At 37.4% G+C, this 17639-nt stretch overlaps 1 protein-coding gene across 1 annotated transcript; it reads left to right on the forward strand.

Annotated features, from left to right (window-relative positions):
* Nucleotides 1–860: 860 nt before the first annotated feature.
* Nucleotides 861–17334, forward strand: CCDC28A (coiled-coil domain containing 28A). Its single transcript, XM_057739803.1, has 6 exons — nt 861–1022; nt 2892–3092; nt 6185–6348; nt 11855–12009; nt 13751–13773; nt 16766–17334. Exons 2-6 carry the CDS (start codon nt 2935–2937, stop codon nt 16818–16820), a joined length of 555 nt encoding a protein of 184 aa, XP_057595786.1. The 5' UTR covers nt 861–1022; nt 2892–2934; the 3' UTR covers nt 16821–17334.
* Nucleotides 17335–17639: the final 305 nt, after the last annotated feature.

The following is a 17639-nucleotide window of genomic DNA, read 5'->3' on the forward strand; positions in this document are numbered from 1 at the left end:
GCATTGATATAATCTCTAGACACGGCTTCCTTATTAATAAACGCGGTAGGAGTACATGGTGCCTCCTAGTCTCTCCAATCTGACGGTCTATGAGCCTAAAATCTCCGACCCCCAACCCCCACACGGGGAAGGCTATCCAGACGAGGGAATAAAACTTGGATTCTCTCCTCATTTAGAAGAGTTCGATCTCTCTCAATCCTCAGTTCCTTCTCCAGAGGCAGTAGGTGTAGGTAGGAACTGTCTTGGCGACAGAGAGACGTGGATTTATCAGCCTTTCCGAGCGTCAGCTTCCTCATTTCTGAAAAGGGGATTCTAACAGCTACTTCATAGATTGTAGTGAGGTTTAAAGATAATGTCTGTCAAGTGCCTAAACAGTAGCTATTTATAGTAGCAGTAATAAAATTTCACATAGGGGCTCAGCCTCGGGGTTGCTAAACAGAATCACGGTTTTTTATGCCGCCTTCCAAACCAAAGTTGCTTTACCTTGCCAAATCCCGGCGTAGAACAATCCGGAACAGTCGCTATGGCGACACTCTGGTTCCGCCTCCACGCTTGCTCGAACAGCACGGTGGGAATTGTAGTGCGTGGGAGCTGACACGCACGGAGGGGGCGGGACAGCTTCCGGAAAAGGTGCATTTCCGGTTCTTAGCTTCCCCGCCTCTCCTTAGCGTCCCCGCTTCTGCCACTGAGCTCAAAATAAAAGCCTAGCTCTGGGTCCTCCTTTCCATGCCCCTCGATCGTACAGTTGAAGGCAGGACAGGGGAAGCAATGCAGTGCCAGGGTCGGAGACGGGACCCTCACAGGTGAAACAGGAAGAGGCGAGGCTCCCGCCCAGGGCACTGAGGCTCCGCCTCTTCACGTCGCTTCCGTAAACAAAGGGCACGGTGGAGGCGCGAGGTCCGGGATGTGACCCCGGCTCGAGCTGCAGCGGTAGCGTCGGCGGCTGCAGCTGCGGCGGTGGCTTCGGAAGTCCGGGGTCTTTGCAGGTTGAGGAAGAGGACCCTGAGCCCCTTCTTCCTCAGGTATGAAGGGGAAGCAAAGGCACCCTCGCAGTGTCCCCCTGTAGGCCCCACCCACCACCGGCTCTGGCCACTACTGGATTCTGGGCGGTGAAGGTTCTCCAAGACAGCTGAGTGGGGAAGGGCAGTGAGGTGAAGTCAAAAGGGAATCCTAGTGGTCCTACTTGGAGGCTGTGGGTTCCTGGCTCTCAGACTAATGTGTGAGTTAGACCACGAGCTGTAGTCCATGAAGGCCTTCTTTGAAAGGTTCCTTGCTGCTTGGTATACAAGAAGGATTTCAGTGCTCATGTAGTAGTGATGTTACCTTCCAAAAAAGGATAATTTTGAGCCTTGGCCCCTCAGAACATCTTATCAATAGTTCAGACCACTGTTGGTTTATTTGCATTGCTTTACTTCCTAGTTTTTTTTTTTCTTCTTGTGTCACTGTGTATAAGCATAATTAAATTTGAAAACCGGTGTGTTTATGTGTATCATAAATTTATACAGATCCTTGCCTCTTTGGAGAACTGATATCCCATCTTCTCTATTCAGTTATTTTTTAAGCATTTAATTTGTGTTGCATGTTGAAACAACCCCAAAATGTCTGTTCTGTTACAAAAAACGCTCTCTAAAGGAAAAATTGTTAGCTAAGATTTAAGCAGATTTACCTTTGTTATCTGGGATTAGAGACTGGGCATTAGAGCCTTTCCTTTAAAACCTTTGGTTCTTTGGAGGTTTCGCTCCAGTTATGATTGTCCAGAGTCAGCCCGAGCCAGCTGAGCTCAATGGCTTAAATAACAGTGCTAGTAGACGGAGTCCAGACAATAGCAAAAAAAAAAAGAAAAAAGAAAAAGAAATCTGTTTTCATTAAAATTCTCAAGTAGTTACTTTAGGAGTGACATCAGTGCATTTGAGTCTTTTTGAATGGTCATAGAATGATTAAATTCAACACAACATACAATAAAAAGCCTAATGGTCCTGTGGCACTTTAGAATCTGATGAGAAGAACAGCCATATAAATTTCTCATCTTATAATACACAAAACAATATAACTAGGAAGAATGTAATATTATGCATAAATAAAAAGGAAATGTGGAAGGATATTTTTAGATGGGTGGCTGTTAGATAAAGGTGGTTAATACATAAAGTAAGGGAAAGTACTGGATAAATAGAAGGCTTTACACATACTCTGTATGGAAGGATCAACCGTAATTTCATAGTGTAAACTTTTTGACATTGGCAAAACTAAACATATGTAGTAAAGATTCATGTTTCCTTGGAAATAGGTAGAGAAAGTAAATTTAAAATTGTCATGGGACAAGTTTAATTTTACAGAACTTCATTTGATCAAGGAACTAGAATCAGTATTAACTCAAGACAGCAACTGAATTTCTACTTGGCAGTTGAAATAAGGTTTCTAGTTAAAATGCAGGTACCCATGTCAGTTACATATCTGTTTGTATCTAGTTGGTTTTTCAAAGAATGTTTTAGAAGGGAGATCTAAAGGCCACAAAAAGCTTGAGTCAGGATGGATGATGTGTTCACTATTTATATATTATTCCTTTTCTGTAAGAATGTAGGCTTTTTGAGGGCATGGATTTTGTCTTGTTCAGTACTGTTGCCCCAATGCCCCAAATAGTGCCTCACATATGGAAGAAAGTAAATACTTGGGGGATGAATTAATAAACGGGGAAAAAATGTTTAACAGGCAGTTTTGGTCAGGGTTTCGGTGTACATAATACAGTAAATTAAGCTTAAGGATTCTTGTTCTAATTTTCTTTAATGACCTCTGAAATTCTTGATTCTCTTTCAGCCCATGAGGTGGGTTTTTTGAACCCCTTTCATTTTGGCATATTATAGCATATAATGTATAATTTTGCTGTATTTCCTTAGGTCAGTAAGAAGCTGGCCTTGGTGCAGTAAGGAACTTAAAACAATGGAGGAGCGCAAAGTGAAGAGGAGGAGTCCTAAGTCTTTTAGTGCCCACTCTACTCAGGTTGTTAATGCCAAAAAAAATGCCATTCCAGTTAGTAAAAGCACGGGGTTTTCAAATCCTGCATCACAGTCAACTTCACAGCGACCAAAGTTAAAAAGGTGAATTCTTTTCTTTCACATTATCCCAGCAAAATGCTATTAAAGTAAATACTAAATCCACTAATTCTTGTAACTTTTTTTCCTCTTGGTTTGACTTCTGAGGCACATATTATATGTGATTTAGAAAAAAGTTTTTTGGAGGTTACAGTATATAGAGATAGAAAATACAGAATGAATAATTGGCTTTAAGGCTCTTAATTTGTCTCATATTAAAATATACAGAGCAAGAAAACTTGTAGACAAAGTTGATGAGCTAGCCAGAAATGGAAAAGAGATATCCAGTTGTTGCTTTTTTTTAAGCTGAGTGTTTGTGCTTTGGTAGTTTTATTTTTTTTTTTAAAGAATGAGTTCATTGTTTTAATAGAAATGATTTGTACTTATTATAATATTTAAACACAGGAAAAATTCAAAGAAGAAACAGAACTCTAAAATCCCACCATCTAGGAGTAATAATTATTAATATTTGGTGAACATCATTCGTCTTAAGGCTTTAAAGGAAACACGGGGGATAAGTTTAAATGTGTTACCTATTATTGCTGCATGTATGAGTGTTTTGTAGGCTTAGATATTTGGAAAGCAGGATAATATGTTTAGAGAAAAAGCATTTCATAAACTCAATTCTCTAATTATGATTAAGTAAGCTTCCAGTTGCAAGCTCATCATGAGAGTCAGTTAAGGAAGTAATGCTTGTAGCACTTTGTTGCCACTGGATTTACACAAAAGACAAAATTGCTGCCTTGGTGATGATCTCACACTGTCTTTTAGGAAGTAAAAGGGACATAGCAAGAGACTTGGAAAAGAACATTCCAGTAAGGACTAAATGAAAAACAACAAGAGTTACAAAAGCTTCTTTTGAATACATTATCAGATTGGAAAGGGGTTTTCTGCCTGGAGGAGTTTTAATTTAGAGTTAGATTTTGAATATGATTATGTTTAGTGGAAAAAGAAAGCCAAGAGATTTTAAAGGAAATCACTCCTTTTTCCATATTTTTGCATCAGTTTATTTGTATCTCATTTGTCATTTTCTACCTTGTACTTTTCTCTACCCTCTTCTAGAATGTGGGGTCCCTGAGGGCTGGGTCTTGTGTGCCAGACACTATTCAGAATGGGGCTTTGCACATAGTATAATTTCAGTGAGTGCTTTTTAATTGAATTATTTTAATGTAAAGTGAGACAGTGTGATGTGATCAAGAACACTGAAGTAGGAAGAAACATGTTTTTTTCTTTTTTGAGAAAGTTGTTAAATGATGAACTGATGCAAAACACTTGGATAAAGCTTCCAATTTGAAAGAAAAAAAAATTTGCTATACTGAAACCTTATAGTTTATAGTAGTTTATCTCAGATTTTAATGTAAATATGGATCTCCTGGGGATGTTTTTAAAATGTAGATTCTGGAAAAAAAAAATGTAGATTCTGAATCAGTTAGTTTGGGATGGGGCTTCAGATAAGCATTTCTAATAAGCTCACAGGTAATATTGATGGTACAGGTCTTGGACAGCACTTTGAGTAGCGAGGTACTAGAGTGATAGTCAATCTAATATCATGTACATAAAATTACAAATCTTGCTTTGTAAAGAACTGTCACTGACCCACTGGCAACAGCCTATGTGTTCTAAGTTGATTTCTTTTCAAGAGAATTAATTTGTCTTGCCACCTTCCTCCCATGCATGCTCTCAGCCCCTCAGTATACCCTATTTGTCTTACCCGTATTGTGGTGAGTACAGTTGTGGGGAAGATGTCTTCATGCAACATTATGTAGAAATTAACCCAGTACTGAATACATGTGCATGTCAGGATTTATAGTACATATTGGGGTTATAAAAGTCACACACAACCTCCTCTCCCATTTTTGCTTGGTTCACTCCTACTTAGTCTTTAAGCCTTCACTCACATATCATCTTTAGGAAGTTTTCTCTGCTGCCCTAAGGCTGAGTGAACTGTTCTTTCTCTCTGCTCCCGTATCACAGTGTGGACAGCACTATCACTCAAGAGTTTGAGAGCCTGGCACGTGCTAGATGTGTGTTATGAGAGCTAATGTAGTCTAGAGGTTCTGAAAGGGCCTTCCTGAGGAAATCACATGTAAGCTGAGACTTGAAGGCTGTGTGGGAGGTAGCCTGGCAAAGATGGCAGTGATGGGAAGGATGCTAATATAGGCAGAGGATTAGCTGTAAGTAGACAAGAGAATGGATTTCTAGGAAGCAGAAGAGATTCAGAATGTCTGCAGCATCGACCGACAAGAGAAGTTAGGATTTCTTAAGGTTATTGGACTACTGAAGGGTTTGAATTAAGTAAATTATGTGATCTGATTTTACTTTTAAAAAATTGATTTGGCTGCTCTGTGGGGAGGGAAGTGAGGCAGGGAGACCAATTGGGAAGCTGTTGAAAGTTGGGTCAGGTATAGGATAGTGGCAGTGGAAAAGGAGAGCACTAGAGGGATTAGAGCTAGCTTTTGGGTGTAATCAGTAGGACTCCATGACTGCGTGGGGGGCCATGCAGGAAGCTGGAGGAGCGAAGGATGATAACCGGTTCTAGCGCTCCAGCACACGATGGTTGTGAATTTATGAGCGTCTTTCTCTTTAGACTGGGCACACTTCAGTGCAGTCACTGATGTCCCGCACGTGTTTGTATACTCAGTACCTGGCACCGTGTCAGCTACACAGTAGGGGAACATGACCACTTGTTGGACAGCCCGTAGTTCAAGGAACAACTAGAATAAAGTTTAGATGGGATAGCATAATATGTTTACTGAGAAATGAAACGTGAAACATAGGCTAGTAAAAAGACTAATTCTCTTTTCAGTTTTTTTACAGTCTAAAGAATTAGCATATTGTAAAAATATATTACTCAGACTTTGTATATACCTTAGTAGTTATATTTTATACATTTGTTTGAGATTTTCAGAGCCTGTTCTATTGATTTCTGCCTTGAAATGACTGGTTTTATTTAGTATTGATTTTATACTGATGTTTTTAAGGGAAATTCCATTTAATTCACTAATTTTGCTTAATCTAGAACAGCCTGAAAAAATATAATTATCTCTTTTTAAAGATAATTATATACAATTAATTTTTTATTGCACCCTTTTTTACAGAGTGACGAAAGAAAAGACCAAACCTCAGGGTGGAGAGGGCAAAGGCTCCCAGTCAACCCCAATCCAGCACTCCTTCCTCACCGATGTCTCCGACGTCCAGGAGATGGAGAGGGGGCTCCTCAGCCTTTTGAACGACTTCCACTCTGGAAAACTCCAAGCATTTGGTAATCCATAGATGTTTCTCTCTATTTTTTTTTCTTTTCAAGATGTTTACATTCTATTTTCTGCGTGTATTCAGCAATTCCTTTTTTAAAGTGACATTTTCTTTTATTAAAAAAAAAAAAAGAGTCCAGAGGCATAAAATGCAGTCATCCTAGATTTCATTTGTCATGGGATATAATTTACCTTGTAAAATTTTAGGAAAAAATTTCTTTAAAAAGGGAGGGTTAGTTGAATTGTTAAAGTAGGATTGCTATTGATGGACTAAGCATCTTGAAAGTGTAACAAACAAAAGGGACATTCTTTGTCAATTAAAATATTTTAGATTTAGTGTTTTAGTTTCAGAAAGACTAAATCTCTTTCTTTACCCTTTCAAGCCTAAACTTGTTTCTTGCTCACAATTCCTGACTTTCGAATATTAAAGATCTGGTTTGATGAAGAAGTAAGAACAGTTAACTGATCATCCCAATAAAAACTCTAATTAGGCAGATGCAGATAATGGACTGGAGAACTTGAGGTTTGGGGGGCGGGGGGTGAAGGGGAAGCCGAGACGAAGTGAGAGAGTAGCATAGACATATATATACTACCAACTGTAAAATAGATAGCCAGTGGGAAGTTGCTGTATAACAAAGGGAGTTCAACTTGAGGATGGATGATGCCTTAGAGGACTGGGACAGGGGGAGTGGGGGGGAGTCGAGGGAGGGAGGGAATATGGGAATATATGTATAAATACAGATGATTGAACTTGGTTTACCTCAAAAAAAAAAGTATAAAAAAAAAACTCTGATTAGGTAGTTTTGTATGTGAGTTCACAAATTATATGGTCAGATTTTTCATGTTCAGCTTGCAGCTTACTTTATAAGCTTTTTCTGATGATAAAAATTATTTCCCTAAATTTTTAAAAAGCAATCTAAAGGTACTGATGAACCCAGTGACAGGACAAGAATAAGGATGCAGATGCAGAGAATGGACTGGAGGACATGGGGTTGCAGAGGCGGGGGGCAAAGGGGAAGCTGGGACGAAGTGAGAGAGTAGCATAGACATATATATACTACCAACTGTAAAATAAACAGCTAGTGGGAAGTTGCTGTATAACAAAGGGAGATCAACTCAATGATGGGTGAAGCCTTAGAGGGCTGGGACGGGGAGGGTGGGGGAGAGTCACGGGAGGCGGGGCATGTGGGGATATGTGTATAAATACAGCTGATTCACTTTCGTGTACCTCATAAGCTGGTACAAGAGTGTAAAGCAATTGTATTCCAATAAAGAGCTTAAAAAAAAAGCAATCTAAAAAGTATTGAATGCACACATATGGAATCTCACACAAAAGCATAAATGTCATCAGCATAAGTATTGTTTTTTAAGTGCTGTCTTTCCCTCCCCAACTTTTTTACTTGGCTTCCCTATCCCTTCCCTTCCTCCCTCTGCTGCCTCTGCCTCCCCCAACCCCAGCCAGTTAACCACGTCTGTATGTGTGTGTGTGTGTGTGTATACACACACAAAGATTTTTATTTTCATTGTTTCATACAAGTAGTATCTTATATATACTTTTCCCTGTTTTGCTGTCCTCACTAAACAATACCTGATGAAAATCTAAGTCACCGGGTGTAACTGTAACTCATTTTTTTTAATGGCTACATATAATTTCCAAGTTGTACATATACCCTGGTTTATTCAGCCATTTCTCTGTTGAAGGGCATTTACTTTGTCTCCAGTTTGGAGCCACTAAACTCAGTGGTGTAGTGAACATCATCTTACATATATCCTTATGTGGATGTTTTGATTTCTTTGGGATGGATTCCCATGAGTGGAATTAATGGTTCAAAACATAATTTTAATTTTAATAAAAGTATCCAGATTGCTTTTCAAAAAGCTATTGCACTTCTAGTTTTCAGTAGCAGTTTATGGTTAGTGCATTTAGTCCATTTACATTCAAGGTAATTATCAATATGTATGTTCCTATTACCATTTTCTTAATTGTTTTGTTTTTGTTTTTGTTTCTGTAGGTCCTTTTCTTCTCTTATGTTTCCCACTTAGAGAAGTTCCTTTAGCATTTGTTGTAGGGCTGGTTTGGTGGTGCTGAATTCTCTTAGCTGTTGCTTGTCTGTAAAGCTTTTGATTTCTCCCTCGAATCTGAATGAGATCCTTGTTGGGTAGAGTATTCTTGGTGCTAGGTTATTCTCTGTCATCACTTTAAATATATCATGCCACTCCCTTCTGGCTTGTAGAGTTTCTGCTGAGAAATCAGCTGTTAACCTGATGGGAGTTCCCTTGTATGTTGTTTGTCATTTTTCCCTTGTTGCTTTTAATAACTTTTCTCTGTCTTTAATTTTTGTCAATTTGACTACTATATGTCTTGACATGTTTCTCCTTGGGTTTATCCTGCGCTTCCTGCACTTGGATAGCTATTTCCTTTCCCATATTAGGGAAGTTTTCAACTATAATCTCTTCCAGTATTTTTCAGGTCCTTTCTCTCTCTCGTCTCCTTTTGGGACCCCTATAATGGGAATGTTGGTGCATTTAACGTTGTCCCAGATGTCTCGTAGGCTGTCTTCAGTTCTTTTCATTCTTTTTTCTTTATTCTTTTCTGCATCAGTGATTATCACCATTCTGTCTTCCAGGTCACTTATTCGTCCTTCTGCCTCAGTTAATCTGCTGTTGGTTCCTTCTAGTGTATTTTTCATTTCGGTTCTTGTGTTGCATATATCTGTTTGTTTGTTCTTTAATTCTTCTAGGTCTTTGGTAAACTTTTCTTGCAACTTTTCGATCTTTGCATCCAATCTTTTATCAAAGTCCTGGATCATCTTCACCATCATTATTCTGAATTCTTTTTCCGGAAGAGTGCCTATCTCCTCTTCATTTAGTTGTTTTTCTGGTGTTCTATCCTGTCCCTTCATCTGGTACAAAGTCTTTTGCCTTTTCATTTTCTCTGTCTTTCTGTGGCTGTGATTTTCAGTTCCACAAGATGAAATACTGCTGATACTGCTTGATTCTGCTGTCTGCCCTCTTGTGGAGGAAGCTGTCTAGGAGGCTCATGGGTGCTTCCTGATGGGAGGGACTGATGGTGGGTTGGGCTGGGTGGGTGGAGCTCAGTAAAACTTTAATCTGATTTGGTGGGTGGAGCTCGGGTGACACTTTAATCTGCTTGTCTGCCAGTGGGTGGGGCTGTGTACCCACCCTGGTGGCCCTTTGGCCTAAGGCGACCCAGCACTGGAGCTTACAGGCTCTTTGGTGGAGCTAATGGTGGACTCTGGAAGGGCTCACGCCAATGAGCACTTCTCAGAACCCCTGCCGCCAGTGCCCCTGGCTCCTCAGCAAACCACAGCTGCCCCCCAGCTCTGCAGGCAACCTCCAACACCAGCAGGTAGGTCTGGTTCAGTTTCCTATGCGGTCACTGCTCCTTCCCCTGGGTCCTGGTGAGCACACTTTTTTGTGTCCCTCCAAGAGTGGAGTCTCCGTTTCCCCCAGTCCTCTGGAGGTCCTGCAATCAAATCCCGCTGGCTTTCAAAGTCTGACTATCTGGGGATTCCTCCTCCCATTGCTGGACCCCCAGGTTAGGAAGCCTGACATGGGGCTCAGAACCCTCAGGACTTCTATGGTATAACTGTTCTCCAGCTTGTGAGTCACCCACCCAGCATTTATGGGATTTGATTTTAAGGCGATTGCGCCCCTCCTACCGTCTCATTGCGGCTTCTCCTTTGTCTCTGGATGTGGGGTGTTTTTTTTTGGTGAGTTCCAGTGTCTTTCTGTCAATGGTTGTTCAGCAGTTAGTTGTAATTCCGGTGCTCTTGCAAGAGGGAGTAAGTGCACGTCCTCCTACTCCACCATCTTGATTCTTCTCCAGTAGCAATTTATGAAACAGCTCTTTTCCCTGAATTCCTACCTGCTAATGTGTATTACCACTCTTTTCATTTTTGCCAGCCTGTTGATATAAAGTGAGAGTTTTTAATTACTGTTGAGTTTGAATAGCCATGGATGTTTAAGCTCTTTTTTTAGGACCTTTACCTAGTTTTCTGTTTGGTTATTTATCCTTTTATTGTTGTTGTTAATTACTAAGAGCCTTTTGTACTGATATATTTTAGATACTAACACTGACCTATTTTTATTTTTTTACCAACTTCAGTGTGTCTGTGGATGTTATGGTATACTTCATCTTGAAAAAGTTTTAAGTTTTTGTATACTCAAAATATGTCTATCTTTTCGCATGGTTTCTAGTCATGGTTATACTATTATTTGAAAAGAAGACATTAAAAACACATTATTTATTTCACAAAGATGTTTTAGGACATCCCTTCCTCCTTGCTTTACCCCATCCCAGTAAGGTGGTACTTCCCTCTCCCCTCCTTTCTCTCCCACCCTTGAGATATAATCTTTGGATCACTTTTACTTCTTCTCTCTCCCCAACACCCTTCCTACCCTAACTCTTAAGTGACTTTGTATTCTTGGTTTGAAGTCTCTATTATTCGATGGTTTGCGGTTTATAAACATTGCAGATGAGACGTTGATTGCCAATTGGAATCTTTCTTACCAAGTAATTTTTTTCAGGCTCAATGCTTGAAAGACTATCTTTAAAGAGTAAGCATTTACCAGGATATGCTTAGGACTGTATCATCCCTGCCTGGGCATCAGTGAGCCTTTTATATCTGCCAGCTTTTCTTTTGTCTCCAGGAACATTTTTTCTGTTGGTCATTTATTTCTCCTTTTTATCCTTTTGGAGATTCTGTTGTTCTCATGTTAGGTCACCTAGATCCATCTCCTGAATCTCTTCTCTTTTTCCCTGTGATTTCTACCTCTTTATATTTCTACTTTATATTGTTTTCCTCTCTACAGATAATATATGTACATTTTTATGTGTATACACACACGTATGTAACACATACATGTATATATCTTGCGGTATTTCTTCGACTTGACCTTCCAGGTTTCTAATTGTTGAAAAACATCATTAAAATAGAGGAAATGTGAGATATTTTACTATGAAGAAAGGATGATTTTGAAAGAGCTGTAACTAGCTTCAAAATTATTAGTAGTCCTTAATATAATGCAGTATAGTCAATTTATGAAGCTGTTATAAAGCTGGCTAGAGAAAAAATAGTATAATTTACAATAATTCATATTTATTCAAGATACGCACTTCAGCTTTAGCTGAGCTATATTATACCTTTGAGAAGAATCAAAGGTTTGGGATGGGGGTGGAAATGATCGCATCGAGAATTTGCAGAGACTACTTGATATTACTGTTGAAAAAAATTTTTTGCTGGAACGGTTCTTTCATTTTTAAATTTTTTTCTATATCATTTTTGTAATGCCCATGATTATTTTTTAGATTATTGTTGGTTTCCTGGTTAGAAATTTGATTTATAATTTTACACAGAAAACATTCAGTCATTAATGTAATTTACAAAAAAAGAAAACCGATTTCTTTTAAGCACCTAGACTTTAGAAGGTTCTGCTCAAGACAGTTAGTTTGACCTATCCTAGTCTTTATTAATGTTCTGGAATGTTCCCCAGGAAATGAATGTTCCATTGAACAGATGGAACATGTTCGGGGAATGCAGGAGAAATTAGCTCGCTTGAATTTGGAACTCTACGGGGAGTTAGAGGAACTTCCTGAGGATAAGAGAAAAGCAGCCAGTGACTCCAATCTGGACAGGCTTCTGTCTGATGTGAGTACAGTCCTCTTTCTTTACTCTTTTCTTAATCAGATTTTTTATTGAGATGAAATTCACCATTTTAACCATTTTAAAGTACAAATTTAGTGATTTTTAGTATATTCACAGTGTTGTGCAGACATCACCACAGTCTAATTTCAGAACATTTCATCACTCCAAAAAAAATCTGCACCTCTCAGTTCTCCCCTTCCACCATCCCCCAGCAACCACCAGTCTATTTTCCATCTCTATAGATTTGCCTATTCTGGACATTTCATATAAATGGGAATCATAAAATATGTGGCTTTTTATGTCTGCATTCTTTCACTTAGTGTAATATTTTCAAGTTTTATCCATGTTGGACTTTATACTCCTTTTGGAAAGAAGTATATTCAAAGGAAATTACACTTACATCTAAGCATATTTTCTGAGATATTGGCAAATCCAGAAGTAAAGTATTTGCTTTGTCCATGTAAAAGATCTTAAGATATAAAAGATAGTAGGTCAGAAGATCCTCGCATGATTAATACATTTTGCATTGTTTACTGAGGTAGTAATTACTTATACTGTGTTTGGTGTTTATGGTAATTTAGTAGGTTGCCATGTGTATTTGTTTGCTAAGGTTGCCATAGACTGGGTGACTTAAGCAACAGAAATTAGCTTTTTCACAGTTCTGGAGGCTGAGAACTGGAAGCCAAGTGGCAGCACGATTGGTTTCTTCTGAGGTCTCTCTCCTTGGCTTGTTAAAGGCCATCTTCATGTTCACATAGCATTCTCCCTCTCTGTGTGGGTCCCTATGTCCAAATTTCCTCCTTTTGTAAGGACACTAGTCGTATTGGATTAGGGCCCATTTTAATGACTTCATTTTAACTTAATTCCCTCTTTTTAAGAACCTATCTCCAAATATAGTCACACTGTGAAATATTAGGGGTTAGGACTAAAACATGAATTTGGGGAGGACACAATTCAACCAATAAAACCATAAATGATTCTTATGTACTGAAAAGTGTTAATTAAATTTGTCTCTGTAAATCTTTTTGGAAAAAAAATAAATGAAAATTGAATTCAACATACTTTAGTTTCAGATTCCATATTCAGCAATAATAGAACTGGTTAATTTCATTTACTTTCCTCTGTCTTTTGAATAACTAAATGTGAGTGAAATTGTATGCCCATACTTTTAAAATTTCAAACCTATACTTTTAATTGTGATCATGATATGTTGAAAACTGAATTTGAAACCGGAAAGCCTTTGTTTAGTCCAGGGTCTACATAGAGCTGTATAACTTTGAGCAATTTAATGTTTTTGTAACTCAGATTTTTCTCTCTGTAAAACAGGGGTAGTTAATTCTACCTCATACTAAAAACTGAATATCATATGAAGTCTTTTTGTAATTCATAAAGTTTTTAAAGATTTTGATCATTAAAATGGCACCTTTTTTCTTTTAAAAACTATTGTTAGAGATGATTATAATTAAGCATGGTTTTAAGAATACGTAAAAAAACTTCAGTTTTTATCATATGGTTTTAATTCTCTTCTCACACTCTTATTTCATAAACATTAAACTACTTTATTATTATTTTGCATAAGTGAATTTCCCAGTCTGGAAATTTTTAGAAAGTTCTTTAATATTTTGCTTTTTTATTTAAAGAAAGCTTAAGTAAGAAATAATTTCATTAATAATGTATGGTTAACAATTATCTATGATATTTATCTTATAAAAATAAAAATTAAATTTGTTACTTTGTGTTACAGCTAGAAGAATTGAATTCTTCAATGTATCCTTTGCTTAACATCAACAGTGAATAATTTACAGATTATAATTTTTGGTGAATAGTCCCAATCAAGTGAAGAAACCTACTGTTATTTACTGGGGCTGTCTTTCTTTCCCTTTAGTTTCTAAATGGAATTTCCTAATTGCTTTGTATGCTGAAATTTTGTTTTCTATGATTTGTGCTTTGCTTTGTATTGTTTTGGGGTTTTTAAGACAAATTTTTTAAATGTTTTAATCAAGAGAATTAAGAATTAGGCTAGTTGCCACATATGTTATTTTGAATCTTAGATTCTTAAGCTAAATGGAAATGGGATAGCAGACATAATATGCTACACTAAATTTAATATTAGAACTAGAATATTTTAGATGCATTAAAAAAGTGTATTATAGGATTAACTTGAAATCACCAAGGCACATGCAAAATATTCATGTTTTGACATTTCAATTTAGAGCAGTTATTTCAAGAACTTTTTAAAATGTATTTTTGAACATAGTGATAGACACAATGTGAGATAAGAACAAACAAACAAAAAGAGATCCTGCCTGTAAAATAATTTGAGGTAAGACATCTCTTTGAACCAAATAATGAGGTACTGGAAAGGATACTGGTTGTAGAGTCAAGCAATTTGATTTTTGAAATTTGGTTCCATGTTTTGCTAGTGTAAATTTGGGTAGATTGTTTAACATCTCAGAGCATCCTCTTTAATATGGGGGTAATTGCTACATGTAATAATTGTGTTGGAAAATTTCCAAACTATATAGAATATATATTTTTAAAAAATCACTATTGTTGCTATAACATATACTAACTGCTGAATTGTGCAGTAACAACAATGAAGAAATAGAAAGATATATACAAATCCAGTAATAGTAATTAATATCTAACCTTTATTGAATACCTACTATTTGCTAAGTATTATATGAAACATTTTATATGCATTTTCTCATTTGGTCCTACCCTTGGAAGTAGGTGGTGTTATATTCCCCATTTTACAGATGAAGAAAATACAGTTTTGAGAAGCCACATAAATTGTAGGGAGATATTAATGTAATATATCCCTGGCAGGAAAGAGTTTAATATGGGGGTAAGATATGAATTAATCAGGAGGCATTTCTTAGGAGCAGTTCCTGGTTCTTTTTTTTCTTTATGTTCGTTTTAAGCTTTATGTTCTATGCTTTGTATTCTCTCTGTGCTTATGACACAAACTCCTATCCTCTTATCTGAGTTTCTGTTAAACGTTTAGGCTAGTTTGTCTCACCACTTTCCTCCTTTCAGCCCCCACAGTTTAACAAGCCATGTTGGTAGACTACAAGAGCATGGGCTTCCGATTGCTTGGTCTCAGTTCTTGGTAAGCAGCTATAACCTTGAGCAAAGCCTGGCAGCCCTAGTTTCCTCATCTGTAATGAATGTTCTTTCTGTATTCATACTTTCCTCTCCTAATTTTCCTCTCTTCATCAATGTCCCTATTATTTTAATCTTCAAGATTATTTAAAAATCCCTTCTGTGACCACAGCAGACATTGCTAATCAGCCATGGCACTATCTAGCATTTAGCCTGGACAGTTAGTTGTCAGGCATTATCAGTTCTATTTTGTATTTTTCCTTCCTTCTCTGCCCTCATCACCTGATTCCATAGCCTTTCAAATTTCTGTTCTGGAGAAACTCTAGAGCTGCACTGTTCAATACGAAAGCCACTAGCCAAATAACTACTGAGCACATGAAATGTGGCTAGTATGTACTGAAACGTGCTATAAGTATAATGTGCACACCTGATTTCAAAGATTTGTAATGAAAAGAAGAATGTAAAATATCTTAATATTTTTGTATTGATTACATGTTGAGATGATAATTTCCTGATTATTAGTATAAAATATATTTTAAAAACTATATCTGTGGCTTACATTCTGTTTCTATTGGACAGTACTGCTGTAGACTTTAGACACTACCACTAAGTTATTCTTCCTAAAACATCACCTTCATCTTGCTGTTCCTGTTTCTTACCAGGTTTTTTTTACTATCAGACTTTTAAAAGGGTCTCAATAATTTGATCACAGCATATTCATCCTGCTTTATTTTTCATTATTTTTCATTCCCACCAAGTTGGCTCTCTGAATGCCCAAGTTCATGCTCCGCTTTTGTTCAAGTTGTACTTTCTGCCTAGAGTTGCTCTGTCCTCCCCCTTCTCCTTATCAAATAATACTCAAGCTGACTACTTCCATAAAGCATTTTGTTTGTACTTCACATTAGCATACTGCCTTATATCATTATCTGTTGATGTGTTAAATCTCACCCTTCCAATAAATATCTTTGACGGCGCAGCTCATGTCTGTACATTTTTGCAAACATCTGCTATACATGTATTGCTAGCATTTAATTGTCCTCAATATATCCCGATCATTGTTTGAACCGAGTCTTGAAAAATAGGTGGCAAGCGGATCATATAGATGAAAGAGGAAAATGGAAGGCAGTGATGAGAAGGGAAGGGAATAAACTATGCAAGAATCCTATCCTATTCCAGTCTTCTTGAAGAATAACTCAGAGGCTTATAGGAAAGGTATTAGAGCTATGATGATTTTCTTTTATTTTATTCTTTTGGACTTACACAAAGAAATTATTTTCCCAAGGATGATAAAGTGGTATAATCATCTCAAGTGAATTTTGTTAATCCAGTAAGTTTTCATATTTGCCTCTAATCAGCTTCTTACTATGAAAATGATTCTTGCTGCATGAAAATAATTCTGTGCTGTATTAGAACCTGGAACAGTCTTGAATCAGTGAATTTTTTTTTTAAGTTTCAGATTTTAGACATAGCAAAATTACTTCATTCCATTTAAAGACAACACATCCAAGTTTCTCAATAACAGCATAGGCACTTTCCCTTTAAACATACTTCTTTTTTTTTAATACTGCTGTCTCTTAGCTCTTGAATGTAGTTTCCAGAAATTTAAAAGAAGTACTCATTAGAGAATGAAAATCTTCTTAACTGATGAATTCAGACAAAAACTCCATTTGGCAGATGCACAAGATGTTCCAAACACTTCTACCAACTAAAATAAAATGCAGTTGCTTTCTCGTGGTTTGAAGAAAAGCAGCATCTCTACTTTTCCAGCTGAATCGAGTAGCAGAATCATCTTCCACAATAAGGAATTAAAGTAATTAAAGTGCAAGTGCAGTGATTGCTTTCACATGCTGCTTTTAGTAAACTGGACTTGCCGTAATTCACCATAACTGGAGGCCTAGGCCTTGTTGAAGACTTAATCAGGAAATGTGATACAAAGCTTTTGCTGCTATGCTTTATGTTGTTGCCTTATGGGGTTATACTTGAAATGCACTGTGCTAAATGTTGTTGATGGGACTGAAGAATTTATCCTTCTGAGCTCACCAAACTTATGCCGCTGTGGATCATAAGTTGAGGATGCACAGGCTTTTTGTGGCAGCCCAGCTTCAGTTTACGTTAGACAATCGGTACACACACCCAGTGTGTTTTCCAATGGCCAGTGACAACAAAATGTTAAATGAGTATTTGTGAAATTTGCTATTTTTAATAAAGTGATTGTTTTAAGTTAGTCTCTCTGTCTGTTTTGGAGAAGCCTGTCGTCTTCAATCTGGGAAAACAAGGGCTCGGTCCTCAAAGGTAAAGTGTGTTTAGGAAATGGAGGTTCTGTAACTTTCTTGCAAATCTTGCACCTTGTGCACATTTAAATACTGGCAAAATGACGGGCTTTGACTTTACTTAGACTTTGATTTGAATCCCATTCTGCCCCTTAGCTTTGGCTTCATGTGTGTTTACTCAGTTTCTATTTTAAGTTTTGCTTTTAATCTAAAAAATGAGGTAAATAACCAGCTTGTAGTGGTTGTTATGAGGAAGTA

Source organism: Hippopotamus amphibius, chromosome 6 (genome assembly GCF_030028045.1).
Source record: "Hippopotamus amphibius kiboko isolate mHipAmp2 chromosome 6, mHipAmp2.hap2, whole genome shotgun sequence".
Lineage (NCBI taxonomy): Eukaryota > Metazoa > Chordata > Mammalia > Artiodactyla > Hippopotamidae > Hippopotamus > Hippopotamus amphibius.